Source organism: Melanerpes formicivorus, unplaced genomic scaffold (genome assembly GCF_026170545.1).
Source record: "Melanerpes formicivorus ecotype bairdi unplaced genomic scaffold, bMelFor1.0.p_v2 SCAF_17, whole genome shotgun sequence".
In the NCBI taxonomy this organism is placed as follows: Eukaryota; Metazoa; Chordata; class Aves; order Piciformes; family Picidae; genus Melanerpes; species Melanerpes formicivorus.
In genome coordinates this window covers 5869580-5890149 of record NW_027142369.1, presented here as the reverse complement: position 1 = coordinate 5890149, position 20570 = coordinate 5869580, and the positions used below count along the sequence as shown (strand labels likewise).

Here is a 20570-nt window from a genome sequence, read left to right as displayed (position 1 = left end):
CTGTCTAACACATCTTTGACCACACTTGCAGTTCAGCATGACAGAGAATTTTATCCAAGTTAGGAACTAAGAAAGAGTTACAGCCCAGGATGTTACTTCCACCAGTGTCTCTGCTTTTCCTGGTGCTGAAAGGAGTAGTCACTGTGTGCAAGTCTCATCATGACTTGTTCCCCTTCTGCAGGCTGGACCCTTTCTCTGCAGCCACCAACCAGACCTGGATATCAAAGTGATCCCTGCCCTGGCAGGCTCTCAGGGCAGGTCAGTGGTCCAGTGTAATGTTCTCATGCTCCTTATTGAAGAATACCACACATATCATGAAGGAAGCAGCTGTAGTTCATTTTATTAATAGTATCCTCTATAGATGCTTTAAGTCTAATAAAAGAGCAGTGATATCCAAGGATACATAACTGTGGATTAAAAGGCATTGGAACAAATGTTTCACTTTGCTTCCTGAAAGATCCCAGTCTGTGTGATTTTCTTAGTAGGTATGTATTTCTGTCTATGCATATAAAAATAGATATAAATACTAAATCAATAGTAAATGAGTACTAAAAGAAATCACACCACAAACAAAGAGAAGAAGGAACTTTACAAGTAGCCCTGATAAATTTGATACCCACCCTTCATATTCTTTAGTATTTCACAGTTTGTTCAACTTCTGGCTGTGTTCCTGGGAGCCAGTGCCTGGCCCATTCAGCTGGGCATGCCGCCTGCATCTCTGCCACTCTCTGAGTAGCGTGGTGGGCCCTGCCAGGCTCTGCTTTTTGTAGCCTTTTCTGACCATGTTCAATAATTTCCTTTTTTTTTTGTTCTGCTGCATTTTTTCCTCAGAGAGGAGAAACTCAGAAACTCAGAGAAGACCCTTAACACTGCAGATAATTCTAAATTCCCTGATCTGCCAGAGGCCCTGACAGAGAGAGGGTAGCCATGGGTACTTCTGGAGTTTTGTAAATGCCACTGTATCTTCTCCCTGTTTGCTGTCATTGTTGTTTGAGGGGATTTTCTGCTTCTTTGTTTTTGTTCTTATGTTATTCTGCTTACCACCAGGTTGGAAATGGAGAGAAGGTCTCAGAGTACAACACACACGACTCTCATTTCCAGACAGGCCCGTGGAGCCCTGTCATTCCGTTTCAGTGGGCAGATGAGAGCTCTCGTTAGGAGCCATTCGATGTGTGAAATGTAACTGCTGTCCCTACAGAAGCACAGCAGAGCTCTGCATCAGGTGAGTTAGGGACCAGTTTAGAGCCTGAGGTGGTTACAGAAACATTAATGCCTGTCCCATAGTGCAGCTTACACTCCTGTGGGAATAAGAGTAGTGGTGTGAATTAGCAGGAGGTCAGCTTTTACATCTACTATAGTCTTCCTGAATGACCTTGGGAAAGCCCTTTGATCTGTGTATGCCTCTGTCTGTCTTGCTGTGTAGATGAGAGAGGAAGGAAACGCCTCCTAACAGTCTGTGCTCTTGCACAGCCAGAGAAGATGCTCCCTTGTGCAGAGATCAGCTTCTGCTGTGTTTGGACATAATGAGGGTCTGATCTGAGCAGGCTCTAGAAATAACATACTGTAAATAGTGCTGGTAACAGCACTAACACTCTGCATACTGCGTGAGGCAACATCTGTGTGTGTTTAGACAAGCTGTAAGCAGCAGGCTTTGCACCAGCTGCTGTGATCAGATCTGCTGGTTCTTTTCTGTGAGGTGGTGGTGGTGGGGAATGTGTGAAAACTGCTCCCCAAGCATTGCAGTCTCTGAATTTAGTGTCTGCTTTTGGCACTCTCATTGTCTCCCTTTATGAATGAGTAGGGTGAGGGAGGAGCAGGCTGGGCTGGGCTGACTCCTTCACAGTTGAGCCACAAAGAACACAGGAGCTGAAACACAATCTCCTCCTCCTTCTCCTTCCCTGCACTGTTTCACTGACAGTCTTACTCACAGCTGGGTGGACAGCCTCACAAGCAGCCTGAACATGAGCTGGGAAAAGGGACGCTTTGTGATCTTCACACTGCAGGGGAAACCTCTGCATGAACTGCTCACAGGTGAGTGTCATTTTCATCTATGCATTCTTAAAGTTAATTTTCCATCACTGGACTAGCTTATGTGAGGGTGTGACCTCTGGAAAGGTGGCAGGACAGTTTTTTGGCTAGGTTGTTAAGCAAAACAACTAGGGCAAAACAACAAGGCAGTCGAAGGACTCAACCATAGCAACATGTCCAAAGAATTTACAAATTCAAAAGTTGGCAAGTTCCTACTACTGAGAGTTTTGAATAAAAGTTTTTCAAAAGAAGTCTCTTGAGTTGTACTTAGGTGCAAGGAGAACTGAATGTTCATGTTGTATTGTTACGATGAAATTGTTAAGGTGAAATGAGGAACTGTTTTGTGTTTTCAGCAATAGACAGTATTTAAATTCCAGTACCCATTTTCAGAGAATTTCAGTAGAATTATTTATAACTTATTGTGATATATTTATTGTGAATTGTCAGTGAGTGAGTGAGTTAAACACTTAATTTCTTCTGAGAACACAAGCCAGAAGTTACACCTAGCAGGAAATTGCTATATACCTTGGTGTGTGGGTGCTCTGGTGTAGATCTATGTAGGTTTATCTTTGCATCTCAGAGTTATTTTCCAAACAGCAAGCCACCTTTCTTGCTGCTATTTAGAACCTGGCTTTGTGTACATGAAGTTTGAAGGTTCATTTAGTGAATAGAAATCTGTCTGGTCAGGAATGAATCTATTTTTAAAATAGGATTAAAAACCTTGGTTCATTATTGTAGGTTTCCTGTGTTACATTTTTCTGGTTCTCAACAGTATTTGTAAAGAAGCAAGAAAGTAAATAATTGAGTGATCAGCTTCGTGTGTGCTTGGGAAGCTGAGAAGAATGTCATAAAATCATAGAATTGTTAGGGTTGGAAGGGACCTCAAGGATCATCTAATTCCACCACCCCCCCCTTATCACAGGCAGGGACACCTCACACTAGATCAGGTTGCTCAGAGCTACATCCAGCCTGGTCTTCAAAACCTCCACATCTTTGTCCTGTCCTTTTCTATTCAGATTGCAGATATTTGGAATAAAAATTTAAGGAAACTTAACAGTGAGGCAAGGAAAAGCAGCTATGTAGAGGCTCATAAAATATGACACTGTCTTTATGAGCACTACGGGACTTTCTGAGTCGCCTGTTAATCAGCTCCCTCCGTGACTTTTTCCACATCAGCACCCTGTGTTCGCACTGGCTCCAGAAGGGTATAGTGTCTGACCACTTCTTCTTTCACATTTTCTTTAATTGAGAAGGCAAACCCACTCTCTGTTACTCTTCTGAGGAAACAACATTTCTTACTGGCCTCACCCTGTCCTTCCCGCTTCTCAACCTTTTGACTAGTATGTTGTTCCCCCGTATTGTGCAGCTGCTACATGTGCAATTGTAAAGACTCTCTGTTGTATGAAGGAGTAGGCAGATGGTAGTTGTTTCCAGCTTATTTGACACTGGATGCTATGCAGCTGTAATTTAGATGAGAGCATAGAAGGTACATCTTCAACATTTAGGAGTCTTTCCAGGGTCTGGGGGGTACACTGTGAGAAAATGTTGGGTTTATAAGATCAGGCCAGTATGTTGTTCTGAGATAGTGGGACACAGCCCTGGCAGCACCAATTTCTACATCACAGCATTGTGATTTGAATACCACAAGTTTTAAATGAAGAAAGATGTGGCAGTTCCAGTATCTCATTTAAAAACCTCATCTCACTTGACATCTGCAGTGAGCTGTATTTATTTCAGTTTGTGGTTGGCAGACAAAAATTGATACTTTTGTTTCGGGACCTGAGGAGTGTAAGCAATCCTAGACAGTGGCAAAAGAGAAAAGGGAGATGCAGGGAAAGGGGACATGAGGGAGGAAAATGAGTCCCAGCTGAGCTACATCTACATAGGTGGCATCATAAGAGATGCCATCAAATAGGGTGAGCATGGAAGATGGCTGATTCCTGAGGTGGTTCAGTTTGGGAACGTTTTACCTGTGGCTGAGCACAGTTGCACAAGGCCTGGCATACAAAGGTGTGCACATTAATTCGAATTTCCCTCTGCTCACTGGACCTGTGGATGTTGTCACTCAGATTGACCAGCTGATCCCGTAACTGCAAGTTTTCTTGCCATCCCATTGAGCAGTGCATGGAGAAGAAAGTTTTTTTTTTTCCTAACAGTTCTTCCAGACCTGACCAAGGGTGCATTCATGTTGCTCTGGAACTTCATTCCTGCTGACTATTCTTGTGTCAGTGTGGTGGTAACAGAAGAAAAACTTCAGATTCGTGAGGGCCTTTACACAATTTGCTAATTATTTGTACATGAAATACTGTGGAAAGGAAATTCCACATGTGCTGGCCTTGGGAGGCTCATTACCTTGTAATTAGCTGAATATCTTCTCTAAGAGGTTTGTTTTTCTTATAAAGCTTATTCTGAGTGGCTTTTAGTGCTTGTTATTAATTATTCCGCCAGCTGAAGCATTTGCAGAGCTGCTGTCCCTGACACTGATGGCAACTGGTTTTGAAAAGACACAGAGCAGCTTTAATGTTTAGAAGAAACTGGCCAATAATTTTAAGTTAGGGTATTAGTAATCAGCAGCTGAGAATAGCGCTGCAGTTACTCTCATCCACTGAAATGACGTTTTCTCCACTGGAAACCATGCTCAGAACTCTGCTAATGTACTAGATAGCAAAAGGAGAACATTTTAGGTACTTCATCTGGAAGCTGTGGCTATTGTGTCTCAGGGGAAAAAAAAAAAAAAAAAAGAAAGAAAAAAAGGAGAAGGGGGGGAAAAAAAGGTTTAAAACACTATTAGAGGGAGACTGAGAATCGTGTTCACCTGAAAGTGTACTCTCTTACTCTCCACGAAGCCCTCTTGGCAGAAATTGTTACTGTGGCAGCAAATCTGTTTCCAACCGGGTTGTCTTGGAGTTTCATCTGGGGCTCCTTAGGCTCAGATCTGTAACTGTGCCAGAGGTGAGTAGAACTGCAAAACCGATCTGGTCTACAGGTAATGGAGAGAGCACTGGTGCTGTTACTGCCACTCCATGAGAATTGTCCTGATGTTCTCCACTCAAAAACTGCTACAGAAAGATATTGCTGCTAGGGTGAGCCTAGTCTTTCATTTCTGAACATTGTAATTTTCCTCCACAAGCTTTCAAGCTTCATTTCTCTCATGTTGTTTGCTGTGGGTCAACATCAAAGACATACAGCTTTGAAGGGAGATTAGGTAGCTAACAGAGAAAGGGGAGGACAAAACCCAATCCATTAGAAAAGTAAATGGAAGCAAGCTATTAAGCTTAAGTCACTTTAATGACACCCAAATAAAATGCTAGAATGGACAACATCCATAGAGAAGAATGTAAATATTATTACAGAGATCTCTTGGCTTGGCTTTCTTAAAACTCAATATTTTAGTAACAATTAGAGTTAGATTATTTTATATCTGGAAGCATTTTGTCTTCCATCTGCCAAAGGAAGAAGGAAAATTTTTACTCCGTGATGGATAATGGTTTAGTATCTACTCACATATCTAGTTAGAGGATGTATCTATTTTATTCTCCTCATTTGAGAAGTGATCAAACATAGCTTCCAAACAAGGAATTATCTTTTACTCTTGCAAGGCACTCAATCCAAAATCCCTTAACCTATCACATCAGGACATTATTATTATTTGGAATTTGAACTTGTGTCGAGATTTTAGAGATGATCTTACAGCTCCACCCCAGAGCAGGATCTGGATTTCCAAATGTCTCTCAAGTTTGGGAGTCTCACATCTCCTGTGCCAGCTTTTTCTATCTCCCACCCAAGAGCTTGTCAGAACTCCTCTGTAATGAGTACTTGATTCTCTCTCTTTCCTCTAGTTAGATGTATGTTGGGAAACATGACTAGTTTACAGTAAGGCTGCAACTTTTGCTGTGGCATCACATACTATTAAAAAAGGGATTGTGGTTTTGTTTTGTTTCTGTGAGGTCAAGGTTCTTCAACTACTTTTTTCCATTTTTGTGTTGAGCCTCTTTTATCCAGATGATTATTAAGGCCAAGCTGTTCCAACTTTCTTTAAAAGAAGCCTAGAGAAGAGTCAGTTGGTTTTCAAGCATATGGTAACTGAGTTTGTGCCTTCAAGCAGGATGCTGGGATTTGTGTTCAAGGAGAGAGGTGGCAAACCTGATGGAGCTCTGATATGGCAAGTGGGCAGTCACTGCTTGTGTGAATGGCAGTGTCATCCAAAGGGTGGAATGGAGAGGTGCTAGAAAGAGTGTTTATGCTTTTAGGCAGGATGCTCAAGTGCAGGAACTGAGCAGCCCTGTGCTGAGCACTTGTACTATGTGTGAGGCCAGACAGATATAGGAACATAGGGAAATGAGGGCAGTTGGGAGTAAGAGAAGGCCAGACTTTTTTTAAACCTTAATGAAAGCAAGGTACTAGCACTTAAAATAATGTGAGTACTAAAAGAAAATTTTTAAATTAAAATTAAGGGAATTGAGGAAATGGAAATTCAGGAAATGAAGAAATAAGCAGGCCTACAGATGCCAGTACTTTGTTTAGAATTATTTATCCTTTGGAGACAAGGTTGTTGGAGTCTTCTATCCTCAAGTATTTAAAAACAAAAACAAACAAACAACTACCAAAAGAACAAAACCAAGAAACAACAAACCCAGAAAGAACTGTTGTTTTCAATGGTCATGTAGTCATGTAGGGAGTGAGAGTAACAGTGAGGGAAAGAGCACAGAGGAAAACCTTTTACATAATCGTGAGACGTCTGAAAAATAACACTGGAGAACACACCTTCTGTGAGAGTATTGACTTAGATCTAAAGGAAACTTGGTTAATCTCCAAGAGGGAAACTGCAAAAAAGGAGGAAGCTTAATTAAAGGCAGCAAAAAGTAATAACTTAAAAGAGTTTAATCTCTGTGGGCTAGATGGGGGTCTATTTGAAGACATGCACAAATGCATGTGCAAAAGCTCCACCCCCCCGTAAAAGCCTGATCTAAAGAAGAAATACATAACAGGACCTAAAAAAGATTCAACTGATTTTTGAAAGGAAGTGAGCGCAGCTAAACAATAGTGCGTGGAAGGGTGGATGGTGTGCTAGCCTAGAAAGAGTTGGATCTAGAACAGAAACATGTTTGACGCTCACAGTGGGGATCAGTGTAAGCCAGAAACACAAATATAGTACAAAGGCACGAAGAAATCATTCCCGTTTTAAAAGGCCACAGCGCACATGATGTTAGATGTTTCCACTGAACAGGCTCCCATCCCATGATGAGTTTTGTCTCTGATTAAAGTAAATCAAAACAGAAGAAAAAGAACATAGTAAAGAAAAATGGAGTGGAGGAAGAGAAAAATCTCCAAATATTGCAAGCAGATTTTCACTTTAACATGTCTTAAAATTTTGGCTGAACAAAGTGGTTCATATACTGAATCATATATGCAGAAAATAGCATTTTAAAGAGAGATTACTGTATTGAATGTATCATTATTTCCTGATGTGTGGAATAATGAAAACGTGAGGTTTCTCCTTGAACAGATGTGCTCAGTCTCTTCAGAATTTTTTCTCTCAGCCAGCCTTTGCTATTTATCAAACATTAGTCAAGCATTGATTATTGGTGTCCCAAGCTGCAACTTTTCAGTGGCACTGCCAAATCAGTTCTGTCCACTGAGGTATTAGTAAAAGAGGATAAAAAAAAAATGTACAGATAGATATTTGGTTGCTTTCTAAACTACTTTTGGTTAATGAGACGGTTCTGTTTGGAGGGTATGATGTGCTGGTGTGTAGGTTTAATTATACTTTGTTTTGTCTGCAGGCAGTTGCATTATAAAATATGGAAGCAGAAAGATAATTTAGTCCCTGCTTTAGTCTCCAACTTGTTAGTTTTTGAACACATTTTCCTTTGTGACCAGCAAGGGATACTGGGGAGGCTTGGCAGAAAGGATTGCCTTCCTTGTTGTCAGCACCCCTCCTCTTTCTGTATGAGCAAATGCACAGAGAGAAAGTTGTGCATTGGCTATGTCTGTGTAGTGCCATAAGCACCTGGGTGAAGCTACAGGCTAACAGCTGACTGGCTTTGTTCAGCCTTGGGACATTCATGATGACCAGTACAGGGAGCCATGCTGGAAATGGGTGGCCCATGTTCAGGCTGCTGAAATATCTGTGGGGTGAGTCCCACGGGGCCACAGTTCCCTTTGAGCAGTTCTCTGTGAAGCAGGGACTGTGTGGCAGTGCTTGAGATAGAGGGGCATGCTGGCAAAATGAGGAGGGCAAAAATCATTTAAATGCAAAACAGACCTAGACTTGAAGTCATTGATTTCTATGCAAGATGCTTCCTGATGGAGCACAGTGCTAGCGTCAGAGCAGGCTGCAACATAAAAGGCAGTTACACAGAGTTTTGGAAAATGAATCAGAAGAGTGATTTTCCCCAAGGTTGTAGATGGTAAAATGAATCAGAACTCATTTAGTTCAGAAGGGTAAAGTTCCTGTTTCTCAATCCCTGGCTACAACACAGTTGTTCCAGTTCTTGCTCCTTCCTGGTGGTATTGCAAGTTGACAATGGCTTGTGTGGCTTCTAATCAGTAAGAGCTGCATAATCTTGGATTTTCTTTCACTATCATTTTAAATGAGGATCAGAATACAGATTGAGGATTATAAACAGTTCTCTTGTCTGTGATTGATCATTAGTTAATTGCCTACTGCTTGTGCAATAGAAATAGGATGATGCTTTTACTTCTGTATCAAGGAGGGTTGTAGAGAGAGAGGTTGACTTGACTGAGATATTGATGGAGGAGAAAGGAAGATTTGGAGTTGTTCTCTGCAGAATAAGGGAATAGAAGATTTCTGCAGAAAGTGTTGTAAGGTGTTTTCCTCCACCCACTCTCCTGTATTTGAGCAAGCCATCCACAAAACCTCAGGGACATGTCCCCTGTAGGCAGGAGCTAGACACAAAAGCTCAGAGGTGAAATACTTGTTGGGTCATATCGTCCTCTTAGCAGGAAGGAGGGGGCAGATGAGGGTCATTTTTAAAAGCTTTGAGGTAGCTATGGCATGACTAATTCCTGTTACGTGATTCACCTCCCTGATACCACTTGGGCTGCTTGCCTGAAATTACACATTCTGTATAGTTTTTATTACTATAAATAGAGATTTTCCAAAGTGTTTCTTTTCAGCACTTCTCCGTGCTCAGCTGGTTGTTCAGCCCTCACATTTGGTAAAAAGGCCCCCAATCTTAGATAAAGCAGTCTGAGATATTGGACTGTCTGCCCTACCCTTCATGTCAAGTTGTCCTTCTTATGTGCAGGCCTCATCTAAAAAGTCCAAAGTCATTAAAAGCGTGAAGGAAAATGGTACAACAGCAGAACATGGATTTTTTTACGTGTTAGTTTTTGTGCATGTGAAGCCATGCAGATTTCACTTTGAGATAGCTCTCATTTCTGGGGGGGGTGGGGGGAAGCATTCAAAATTAGAAACATTTCATTAAAAAATAATTAGAAAATGGTTTATTCCAAAACAAAATTCCTTTGTGGAAATTATTTAATTCATGTCAGATTTATACAACTTGTTTCCTTGCTGTTGCATGTCACTGAGTGTGATGAGTTGTGTCACGTCACCTGGCAAACAGTAGAGGAGAGCAGAATGGAAAAATCCTGAGAGCCCACCAAACATTTCTTTGCCTTCAAAGGGCAATGACTGAAACATTCTCAAGCTGTTTGCAAAAATTCAAGATCTTCTGTAGTGATAGCCCTACATCCCATGCACTAGCTATCCCAGTGCTCCACTTGGCTTTGCTGGTGGAAAGCTTTTCACGGTGTTTAACCCAGCCTCTCTCATCTTTGAAACAATCTTTAACATGTTTGAAGGTTGTTGCTGTGTTTGTTCTCAGTTTGATCTCCTTTAGACTAAACAAGCCTGGCTATCTCAGCCTTCGACTTTGCGGCACCTCTGGCTTTTTCCCTGCACTTCTGACCACAGACAGCGGATCCCAGAAGATCCGTGTACCTTTGCAGAGCATTACAGAATATATATAGGATGGAGAGGTAGTAGCTACAGCCTGCTGATTGATATGTGTGTGTGTTCTATAAAACTCTGTTGTCAACTTCAGTTTGGTATGTGACCAGGAACCCCAAATCCTTACTAGTCTTCTACTGTAAGAGTATGCTTTGTTATTGACTTCTCATATCATAGGGAAATACACAATATGTACCTTCACTCTCTTATGACCATTCAAAAGTGCTCATCTGCTTGCTCCCTAGGTGGCTTCCTGCTTACTTTAGAGTTTATTTGACCTAGGAAGCAGGTTGAATAGAGAACATTTAAGTTTCTGATCCATACTGATTCAGCTATTCCTCCAAATGTTCCCTGAACTTCTTTCCCCCCAGCTTTATATTCTGAGCATGGTGCCCTGTGGTATGGGATAGCCTTTTGGTCTGTTGGGGTCATCCATCCTGGTTGTGTCCCCTCCCAACTCCTTGTACACTCCTAGCCTACTCAGTGATGGGGTGGTGTGAGAAGACAGAGAAGGCCCTCACACTGTGCAAACACTGCTCAGCAGTAAACTAAACTTCCCTGGACTATCAATACTGTTTGGGTCACAAATCCAGAGCTCAGCTCCATATCAGCTACTGTGAAGAAAATTAACTCTTTCTCAGCCAAAACCAGCACAATGATTTAAGTATTTTAATATAAACTTGCTACTCAAATCCACATAATCAGTTCCTAGTAACGAATAAGCTGAGGGCATGAAATCTTCAACTACCCCACCACTGTGGGCCAGATGGTATCTGAAGGTTTAGCAATGAAATATTTAATGCAATTAGCTTCCCTCAAACTTTGGAGAAATTTGGTAAGCGAAAACTAAGAAGTTGCTACAATATCCCAGGAAATCAAAGCCTAAGCAAATGGAGTGGTTTACCCAATGCTGTGAATAATTGTGTATCTGTGTTAGGGGAAATTAGACATCGGTGACTAATTAGGCTTTTGTTTATGTGGGTTCTGAAAAAATGTTGCTGGCTTCCTTCTTTGACAATAGGTTTATAAACGGAGTCATACAATGGTGACGAAAGTAAAGCGATTTGTAATTTATGGAATACTTTATTGGTTTCCTTCCACTGAAACAGACACACAGAGTAATAATTACTGTATGCGGAAGTTCGTGTTAAAAGGTCCACCTACGAGTTAACAGACATTGTGTGTGGACCTAAGACAACTTTAGAAGGGAATTCCCTTTAGGGTGCAATTGATCTTGTTTTTTTTTTTCCTTTCCAATTTCTGTAAGGTAGTTTCAGAGGTTTAAAAAGATGCATTTGATTGTTTTTTTGCTATATGCCTCTGGGAAGACTCTCAAGCAAAGAGAAGCACATATAGAGTTTGTTCTTGCAATGCAAAAAAAGCAGACAGAATAAAAAACCCAAAACAACCAAACAACAAAAGGGAAAGTAAGTATAGCAGGGAGCTATATTTGTAAGAGAGCTTTTATTTTTAAAGCTTCACAAGTAAAACAACCAGAAAAAAAGACAGAAACAAACTCCTTGCATCCAACTGCTCTTCAGACATTTGACAAAACCAAAATTCTGCATACTCCTTTATAGTGACTTAAGTTATACTCTTAGAGACCATGTTTCTGTCTTTAGGGTGGTATCTCTTCAAATCCAGAATAAATGAGCATGGTTTAGAAACTGATCTAATTAAAAAACTACATTATGTGGTCAGTAGAGAAATTAATCTCATGCCCTTAAAAGACACATTGATGGTTCACATAAAATGAGCAGCACTAAAAGAAGGCAAGGATCAAGATAGAGTACATAGGAGTTAGAAACCTTGAGGTCTCTAGTGCAAGCCATGTTTTAGCCCACTTGCATATTTAAACTAGGCCATAATTTTTAATGAGCAGACTCTTTATTTCTACTGGACTTCTGTCTCAGTATGACCCATGCCAATTCTGTTGGAGCTCAACAAAACCAGTGCACTGCTGAGATGCTTGAGTTAAATCTGAGTACCTTTCCTGTAGAAACATAATGCAGTAGACTGGAATCACCTTGTTCTTCTTCCTGCACCTTTTTCCTTTGATCTGCCAGGCCAAGCATAACACCACTGCAGCTTTCCTGTTTCTAACCCCTGAAATAAGTCAGTACTAGCTTGAGTATCTCTCTGTGGCTTTGCCTTGTGCCCCTAAGAGTAGCTGTGTAATATGTTGCCCTATACAAGGATAAAATATCTTATTCACTAGAATTGTTTCTACCTCTAATAAATGTGCCTATCATCTATTTGTTTGCTGTGCCCACAACAGATCCTGGTAGGATATTTGAGTGCCTCACAAACACTATCAATTTACCTTCAGGAAACTCCTGTCTGTAAGAGAATAGAATTTTGAATTGGTGAAAACAGAGAAATAGACATTATATAGTTTGGCTACCCAAAATATTTGGACAGCTTCTAGTTTGACTGTGTATCTCCTAGAGTGCAAAATGTTGCAGAGACTTCACCAGTGATGAGTAGAGATGACACCTGACTTTGTATCCTTTCAGTACTGCATCCAATTTTTATTCTTTTCTTCTCAGCAGTAGCAGAGTGAACCAAAGTGCATTGTTATCCATCCTGTTCCCCATTGCATACTGACAATCTGATTTTTTTTCCTTTCCAAACACAGTAGTTTTCCACTTGCCATTAATGACTTTTGTTTTATTTTCAGCCCAAGATGATCTTAAACCCTGTTTGTGTTAAATGCTCCTTCCTAAGGCAGTATAATTTGTTGATTTAGTAATTGCATTTTCTGTCCAATTGTGAACAAGATAGCAATTAGAAAATTATGAATAATGAAAACACTGAAACACCCTGAAACACCCTGAAAAGGACAGATTATTGCACATTTAACTTAGTCCATTGTTCCAGATCAATAGTAAATTGCAGGAGGCTGCTTTCCAAGTGTGGTTGTGTAACACATCTGGTGCTACATACTTCATAGATTCATAGCTTCATGGAATGGTTTACGTTGGAAGTGATCTAGTTCCAACTGCCTTGCCCTGGGCAGGGGCACCTTCCGCTAGACCAGGTTACTTGAAGCCTCATCCAGCCTGGCCTTGAACACTTCAGGGAGGGGGCATTCACAATCTCCCTGGGCGACCCGTTCCAGTGTCTCACTGTCAAGAATTTCTTCCTAATATCTAATCTAACTCTACCCTCTGAAAGCTTAAATCCATTCCCTCTCATCCTATCACTGCAAGCCCTTGTATAAAGTCCCTTCCCAGCTTTCTTGTAGGTCCCATTCAGGTACTGAAATGCCACTATAAGGTCTTTCTGGAGCTGCCTTTTCTCCAGGTTGAGCAGCCCCAGCTCTCCCAGCCTATTCCCATAGGGGAGGCCCTCCAGCCCTCTGATCATCTTCATGACCCTCCTATGGACCCAGTCCAGCAGCTCAATGTCCCTCTTGTGCTGGGATCACCAGAACTGGATGCAGTATTTCGGATGGAGTCTCATGACAGCAGTGTAGAGAGAGAGAATCGCCTCCCTTGTCTTGTGTTTAGATCTACAATCTGTACTTGTGCCTCCTGTGTAATTGTCTGTCTATCACATTTCTGCCTATTAATAGAAACATCTTTACCTGCCTTTATTGCTCTTTCTACTTGAGACACTTCTAGAATGGTAGAATGGTTTGGGTTAAAAGGAATATACAAAGATCATCTAGTCCAACTTTACTGTAGTGAACAGGGATATCTTTAACGAGATCAGGTTGCTCAAAGCCCTCTCCAACATGATCTTGGATATTTCCAGGGATGGGGTATCTCTCTGGGCAACCTGTGCCACTGTTTCACCATCCTCATTGTAAAAGTTTTTTCCTGTGTCAGTACCAGCAGACAATACTTAACACATGAGCTGCTCTCTGGTCCATGGTGCAGGGTTGGTGGTGGTCCTGTTTTTGTCAATACTTAAGGCACAAAGGAGCTGGAAAAGACAACCTCTTGTTGAAGTGTCTAGTGAGTAATGAAAGTTAACTCATTTACACTAAGAAAAAGTGAAGCTCTCTGAATCCCAGGGATCCTTGTCTTATTTTTAATCCAGGTGCAAGAGAATTATTTAGAGCTCAAGTAAATGGCGAGTCTTCAAAATTTGGTCTTAGATGGGCATCGTCTCTCATACAGGAGAGAGAAATATTGCCTGCAAATATCTGCAGACCTGAAGGTACTACATAAACTATGCTCTAAAGAATCACACAGCTGCACTATTTCCATATTAAAGCTGTCTAAAAGGAATGCCTGTGTGTTCCTGTTTCTAACTGCTTTCAGCTTTAGGATTATCTGCACCCCAGATGTTTGTCATACATCAACTTTTTACATTTTTCCTCCTCCCTCTGTCCAGATGAGGTCCACAAGTAATGGAGGAACTATTTGTTTTTTCCTCTCCCATACCCTCCTTCACCTTTCCTTCAGTTTCCGCTTTTCCAGACAACTTGTAAGGTATTTATTATATTCTTTATAATATTTAACATTGTCATTGCAGTACATTGATAGAAGATTTGTTGAAAAATCAGTTTCACTCCCTGGCCAGTCGAGAACTTGGTGCTGGGGAAAGGTGAACTACCTTTTTATTTCCTGTTCGACTGCTGTGCCTGTCACTAGTCAGGTCAGAGGGCACAAAGGTGTCCCAGAGCGCACACACTGAATATGCTGGAATGAGTGAAGGATTTCCTGGCTCACTGCTGCCACTGACCAGAAAAGCTGTCCATGTGAGACAGCTGTTGAAAAGTGAGAATCTTGACTTCTTTTTTTCATCCTCATCTTTGAAACTGGGGAGGGTTTGTCAGCACAAGGTGAAGGAATTTGTACTTTCCCTGCCCCCTCAAACAACCCACTCCAGCACTTCCTTGGGGAGCAGGAAATGTTGCTGTAATCAGGGGTATATGTTACATTAGCATAATGTCATACCAATAATACTTTTGCTGTCTCTATCACATTCAGCATTCTGGCAAGACTTTTAAGCTAAACAGAAATTATTTTTACAATTGTTCTCCATGACATAAACATAATTTAATAAAAACATGATGAGCTCTTAGAGGAAAAGAAACAGTTTCCAAAAACAGTGCAGCTGTAGACTAGATCTGCTTTTTCTCCTCCTGTGATTCATATTGACTCACTGGCTAACACCGAACGAATCTGAGCACTGCTGAACTATGCTAAAGACAGTTTTGACTTTTCAAATTTGTCAACAGCTTTTAAATTACTATTTAGCCTCATCATCAGGAGCTGGACACTGACTGGACACTTTTGGTTAGTAGATTAGATGAGAGATACCAGATTTGGGGGCATTTTAGATTGTAATAGGCGTGTCAATCATCCTGTGCACGCAAACTCTCACAAGTAAAAGACATCAAATTACCATACAGGAATCAAGTGATATCAAATATAAACTCAAGTACTCAAACTGGATTGGAAAAAGTGGGGTAAGTAGGTTACAAAACCTGCCTTAGCAAGATTCTGTGCACTGTCCTTGTGGGCATGAAGCCAGGTAACTAGTAGATAGAAGAGCCGTGTGCTGGTATGAAGCTGTTGAGAAACTGGATAGTGTTAGAAGAGAGCTAACGGGTCCTAAGTAACAGTCCTTTGGGAACTTTGTACATGCATTCAGTGATTATTTTCTGCTGTACGTATCTGCACTTCTAACATCAGCATCATTATTCCACGTGAAGGTTGTGGCAACCTCCTGTAGCCAGCTTCAAACCAAACCCGGTCCCTGGTCCCTTAAAAGCAGCATTTATGCTGCTGTGCTTGATTTGTCCATAATACCTATTGTGCCACCCACAGTGGAGGGAATGAGGCTCTTAACCCCCAAAGGAGCTGAGTGAGAAGAAAGGAGCAGAGCAAACCAATCTTTTAAACAAGTTGAGTTTGACAATGAAGTTAGAAATTTTGAGAGAGAGGAGCTCATGCTGGCCTGTTGTTCCATGACTGAATGTATCTGAGATCTCCAAGAACAGTTCCACCAAACCCAGGACTGATGTTCTGTCTGTTGGCAAGAAAAGAAGGAAAATCAAAGGAAAAAAAAAAACATATTCCAATTTAAAAATGTTTACATTTGTCTTTAAGTTTGCTGTAGGATTTCTATAGGACTCTGCTATGCTGGTTGAAGTTAAACCATGAAGGGTTTGGAAGGTTTGGTCACCTATTTTGGCTAGGCAATTATTTTCTTGCATAAATACAGCAATTTTCAATTTCTACATGAGTAAAGGCCGCTGCAATGTATAAAAAAATTTATTGTTGTTGGGTTTGTTTGGTTTTTTGTTGTTTCTTTCTTTGGGTTTTTTTGTTGTTGGTTGGGTTTTTTTGTGTGGGTTTTTGGGGTTTTTGGGGGGGGTTATTTGGGGGGTTGCTGGTTGGTTTCATTTTCCTTTTCCTTTTCCTTTTTTCCTTTTCCTTTTATCCTTTTCCTTTTATCCTTTTTCTTTTCCTTTTCCTTTTTTCCCTTTTCCTTTTATCCTTTTCCTTTTTCTTTTTTCTTTTCTTTTTTCTTTTCCTTTTTTTTCCTTTTCCTTTTCCTTTTCCTTTTCCTTTTCCTTTTCCTTTTCCTTTTCCTTTTCCTTTTCCTTTTCCTTTTCCTTTTCCTTTTCCTTTTCCTTTTCCTTTTCCTTTTCCTTTTCCTTTTCCTTTTCCTTTTCCTTTTCCTTTTCCTCTTTTCCTTTTTTCCTTTTTTCCTTTTCCTCCTTCTTTTTTCTTTTTACAGTAACATGCTCAAATGGTGCAGTTGACAGCAGTTTTACTGTAGCATGATCACGTTTTCACAAGGGCTGCCTTGGAAAAAAAATTTGTGTTCCTAGACAGGACAGCAGATGACGACAAAAATACAGATTAGGATAGTAAACAGGAAAAGGTAACACAGCCTTATCTTTGTCCCTGGATAATGCTGTCTCCTGTTGAGTCCATATTGACTGAAGCTGTAGGAAGAGTACAAAAATACTTACAAAAGTATTCACTACAACTGTGCAGTCTGGCTGTTCTGCATCATCAGGTAAAACATGCATCTCCAGACTGGGCACTATTTGTCCTGCTCTTTTCCAGGCTGCAGCACTTGTGGCAATGTGAGCGTTTTATATGAGGTGATACAATGCTGAATGTGACACCTTGGTTTAGTCACGGGTTTAATCACCAAGAGCTGACTCAGGGCTGAATGCTTATCCTAGCTCAGCTGATTGCTAATCCATTGTTAGCAGCGATCCTAAGTGTCTTAAATAGTAGTAGTATAGCATAGGAATGGTTTGTATGGATATGTGCTTGGGTTATAGAAGAATCTTCAGGTGAGAATAATTGTATTCAGATTCAATGAAGATGGAAAGATACAAATAGTAGTAATGGTAAAAGAGTGCTTCTGAGAGTTATTGACAAATAACAAATCTGTGATAGCACATCCTGTAGGACTTGGGATCATGAGAATGCGTTGTGCCAGAGTTTTACAGTGTCCTTTTGACAGAGAAAGACAGCTTGCTTTCAGGATTCTATTTGCAAGTAACTGTAAGAGAGACATTTTTTTTTTCATCCTGATGGACTGAACTGCATATTCTGTGGTATCTTTTATCTAAAATACTAAAAAATCAACTGTTTTGTGTACTCTGCATCCTTTGAGGAAGTCTGAGTGGGCTGCTGTTTTGCCAGAATTTTTTTCAATCATAGCCCAGTCAAATTACTGCTTTTGTACCTCATCTGCAAAACAGAGATGATATTTCTTCAGCTTTCAGATACTTGCAAAGCTGAATTGACAAATGTTTGTAACTTGCTTTGACATTCTTGGACACAATGTTTTCTGGTATTTTTCTGGTAAGTACTAGGACTTACTCATAAGAATCATGATTTCCCAGGTAGGCTTTTTCTTCTGTCAAGGACTACAATACATTTAGTGCTAGGAAAAAAACACCTTACTGAAACCCATACTTTATATTTGACAATTGTATCCCTTATGAAGACCTTCATGTGTTTTGCCTTCAGGTTATTAAGATCCTGCAGCAAGCCATCACTTCAGACTAGAGGTGCATGGAAGAAATAAGCAATACACGAAACTGGATGAAATCAAATTTTACATCTATTCACTCGGGCCCCTGATGAGTGATACACGGGGAGAAGTAGAAGATGGTGAATTTCACAGAGAATGCAACTGAGAGGTGCAGCATTAATCATGATATCCACCAGACATTATCCCCTGTGGTGTACATATTTGTATTTATATTAGGCTTGCCCGCTAACTGCCTGTCACTGTACTATGGGTATTTACAGATCAAGGCTAAAAATGAATTGGGCATCTACCTTTGCAATTTGACTGTAGCAGACCTGCTCTACATATTTTCTTTGCCCTTTTGGCTTCAGTATGTTTTACAGCATGACAACTGGACGTATAGGGAGCTGCTGTGCAAAATTTGTGGCATCCTCTTGTATGAGAATATCTATATCAGTGTGGGCTTCCTCTGCTGCATCTCCATTGACCGCTATCTCGCAGTAGTGCACCCTTTTCAGTTTCAACAGCTTAGGACAATGAAGGCTGCTGTAGTTGTGAGCATCGTTATCTGGACCAAAGAAATAATGACCTGCGGCTTTGTCTTTAGGCACAGGGAGATCAGCTTGGACGCCGAGAGCCACCTGGTGTGCTTTGAGCATTATCCCATCAAAGAATGGGAGTGCAATGTCAATTACTATCGCTTCTCTGCTGGCTTCCTTTTCCCCTTCTTTCTCCTGGCCTTCTCCTACTGTGGGATTTTACGAGTTGTCCACAAGAGTCATGGTACTCAAAAGAAGAAGAAAATCCAAATTAAACGACTGGTTTCAAGCACTGTTTTAATTTTTTTAGTTTGCTTTGCACCATACCATATCCTACTTGTTGTTCGCAGCTTGCTGGAGAACAACTGCTCATTTGCTGAGAAAATATTTAATATTTACCATGTTTCTCTCCTGTTAACTACTTTTAACTGTGTTGCTGACCCAGTATTGTACTGTTTTTCCAGTGAAAGCACTTACCAGAACTTTGCCAAGATGCGAGACTCTTGCTTAACACATTTAGGGTGCCTGAGGCCTGAGACTAAAGAATCCTATCCACTGAATGCTCCAGAAACTCCCAACAGGCCACAAGAGCAGGAGCAACAACCAGGATTATTATAAATATCACATGATGATACTGGAATGAAGGACTTCTCCAGAGCTAACATGGGCAGCCTAAAGGATTCATCAAAAAAGGGACATAAATCTAAAATCTACAACTGTGGCTGAGTTTGTGTATCTGTCTGATGTTGCCTCCCAAATGCTTATTAGCAATGCAGTACAGCGATGTTGCTTCTGGAGGTGATTGTACCTTGGCAATAGTGAGGCAGGCACATACTAAGTCTGTTGAGTTGCAATCGTGTCTGTTGGCATTGTGATACCACTCAATACTGATGTCTTGATGACTGCACTGAGTGGAAAAAGCTAGTGCTCGTGGTCTGTGCTTCTGCTGAATTTGTCTTTAACTGCTTTCTTTTTGCCTCTGCAGCATCTAGAGGAAATAATTCTTTACAAGCCGCCATCATCTGTTGAAAAGGTTGGAGACAGAACGAATCAAATGCCCCCATATGTACTTCTAAACTTCTCCTTTAGTCAGTCTCAAGGCCTGCAGAGACCATGCCAGAGCAAGCCTCCTAAAATAAGCAATCCAATAATGTGTGACTTTCTTGCACAAGGCATTCAGCATCTCCTGAGACCTGTTGTCAGTTGTTTGACTGTTTAACCTCATCGTAAAGTTTCTATTGACTACCAGAGGTATGGGAACTCCTGGCCTTGATGGACATAAATAATTTGGTCTGATAACTTGCAAAGGGAGAGGTGGTTGGTAGTACATGAGGCACTTTGCGCCCATGTGCTTCTCAGAGCTCCTGTGTCAAAGACAAATTTAGTTACATCTAAGTTCTACATCTTGCTGAGGTTTTGATTGTGTCCTTTGTAATTTGTATGTCTTGTGCAGCAGACAAATAACAATACATTTGGTAAGGAAATTGCTCATGGATTCTATTAAAACTCTGTTTTCTCCCACAGATACTGTGGCTTAGGGTTTGGTCATTATTCAGTAAATGCAGCATCAGAAATATAATGTATGAATGATCTGTTTCTTTCTTAAACAGGAATAAAACCAACAACAGGAAAAAGTGGAGATAATGGCAGTTGAAGATGTATGAGTTGTGCTCTGTAGTATTCTTTCTACCACCATCTCCTCTCTATTTTTAATTATTATTATTTATTATAATAATTAATATTTTATGATGCTTTGTGATCTGCTCATCATACCTTCTTGTATCTGTAACTGTTGCACCATGAATATTACCTCGTCCTTTCACTTCTGGTTTCAAAACTTTCTTGAAATGCCTCTCTGTAGTTTAGGGAAGATAACTTCCAGCATTGTGATCAGTTTAATTTCTTTTTTTTTGAATATCAAAAGATTTATTAGACAGCCTACTCCTGGTATCTGATGTGTGTCACTGTAACACAGCCTTATTTGTCATCAGTTTCTAAAAGGAATATACCTTGAGAACAATTAGCAAATTAGGGGGTATGTTTAATAAAGAATATTTTTATTA

At 40.6% G+C, this 20570-nt stretch overlaps 1 protein-coding gene across 1 annotated transcript; it reads left to right on the top strand.

The window, feature by feature from the left end:
• The first annotated feature begins 1172 nt into the window (after positions 1 to 1172).
• Positions 1173 to 20570, top strand: GPR68 (G protein-coupled receptor 68). Its single transcript, XM_068148782.1, has 3 exons — positions 1173 to 1222; positions 1919 to 2031; positions 17965 to 20570. Exon 3 carries the CDS (start codon positions 18106 to 18108, stop codon positions 19123 to 19125), a length of 1020 nt encoding a protein of 339 aa, XP_068004883.1. The 5' UTR covers positions 1173 to 1222; positions 1919 to 2031; positions 17965 to 18105; the 3' UTR covers positions 19126 to 20570.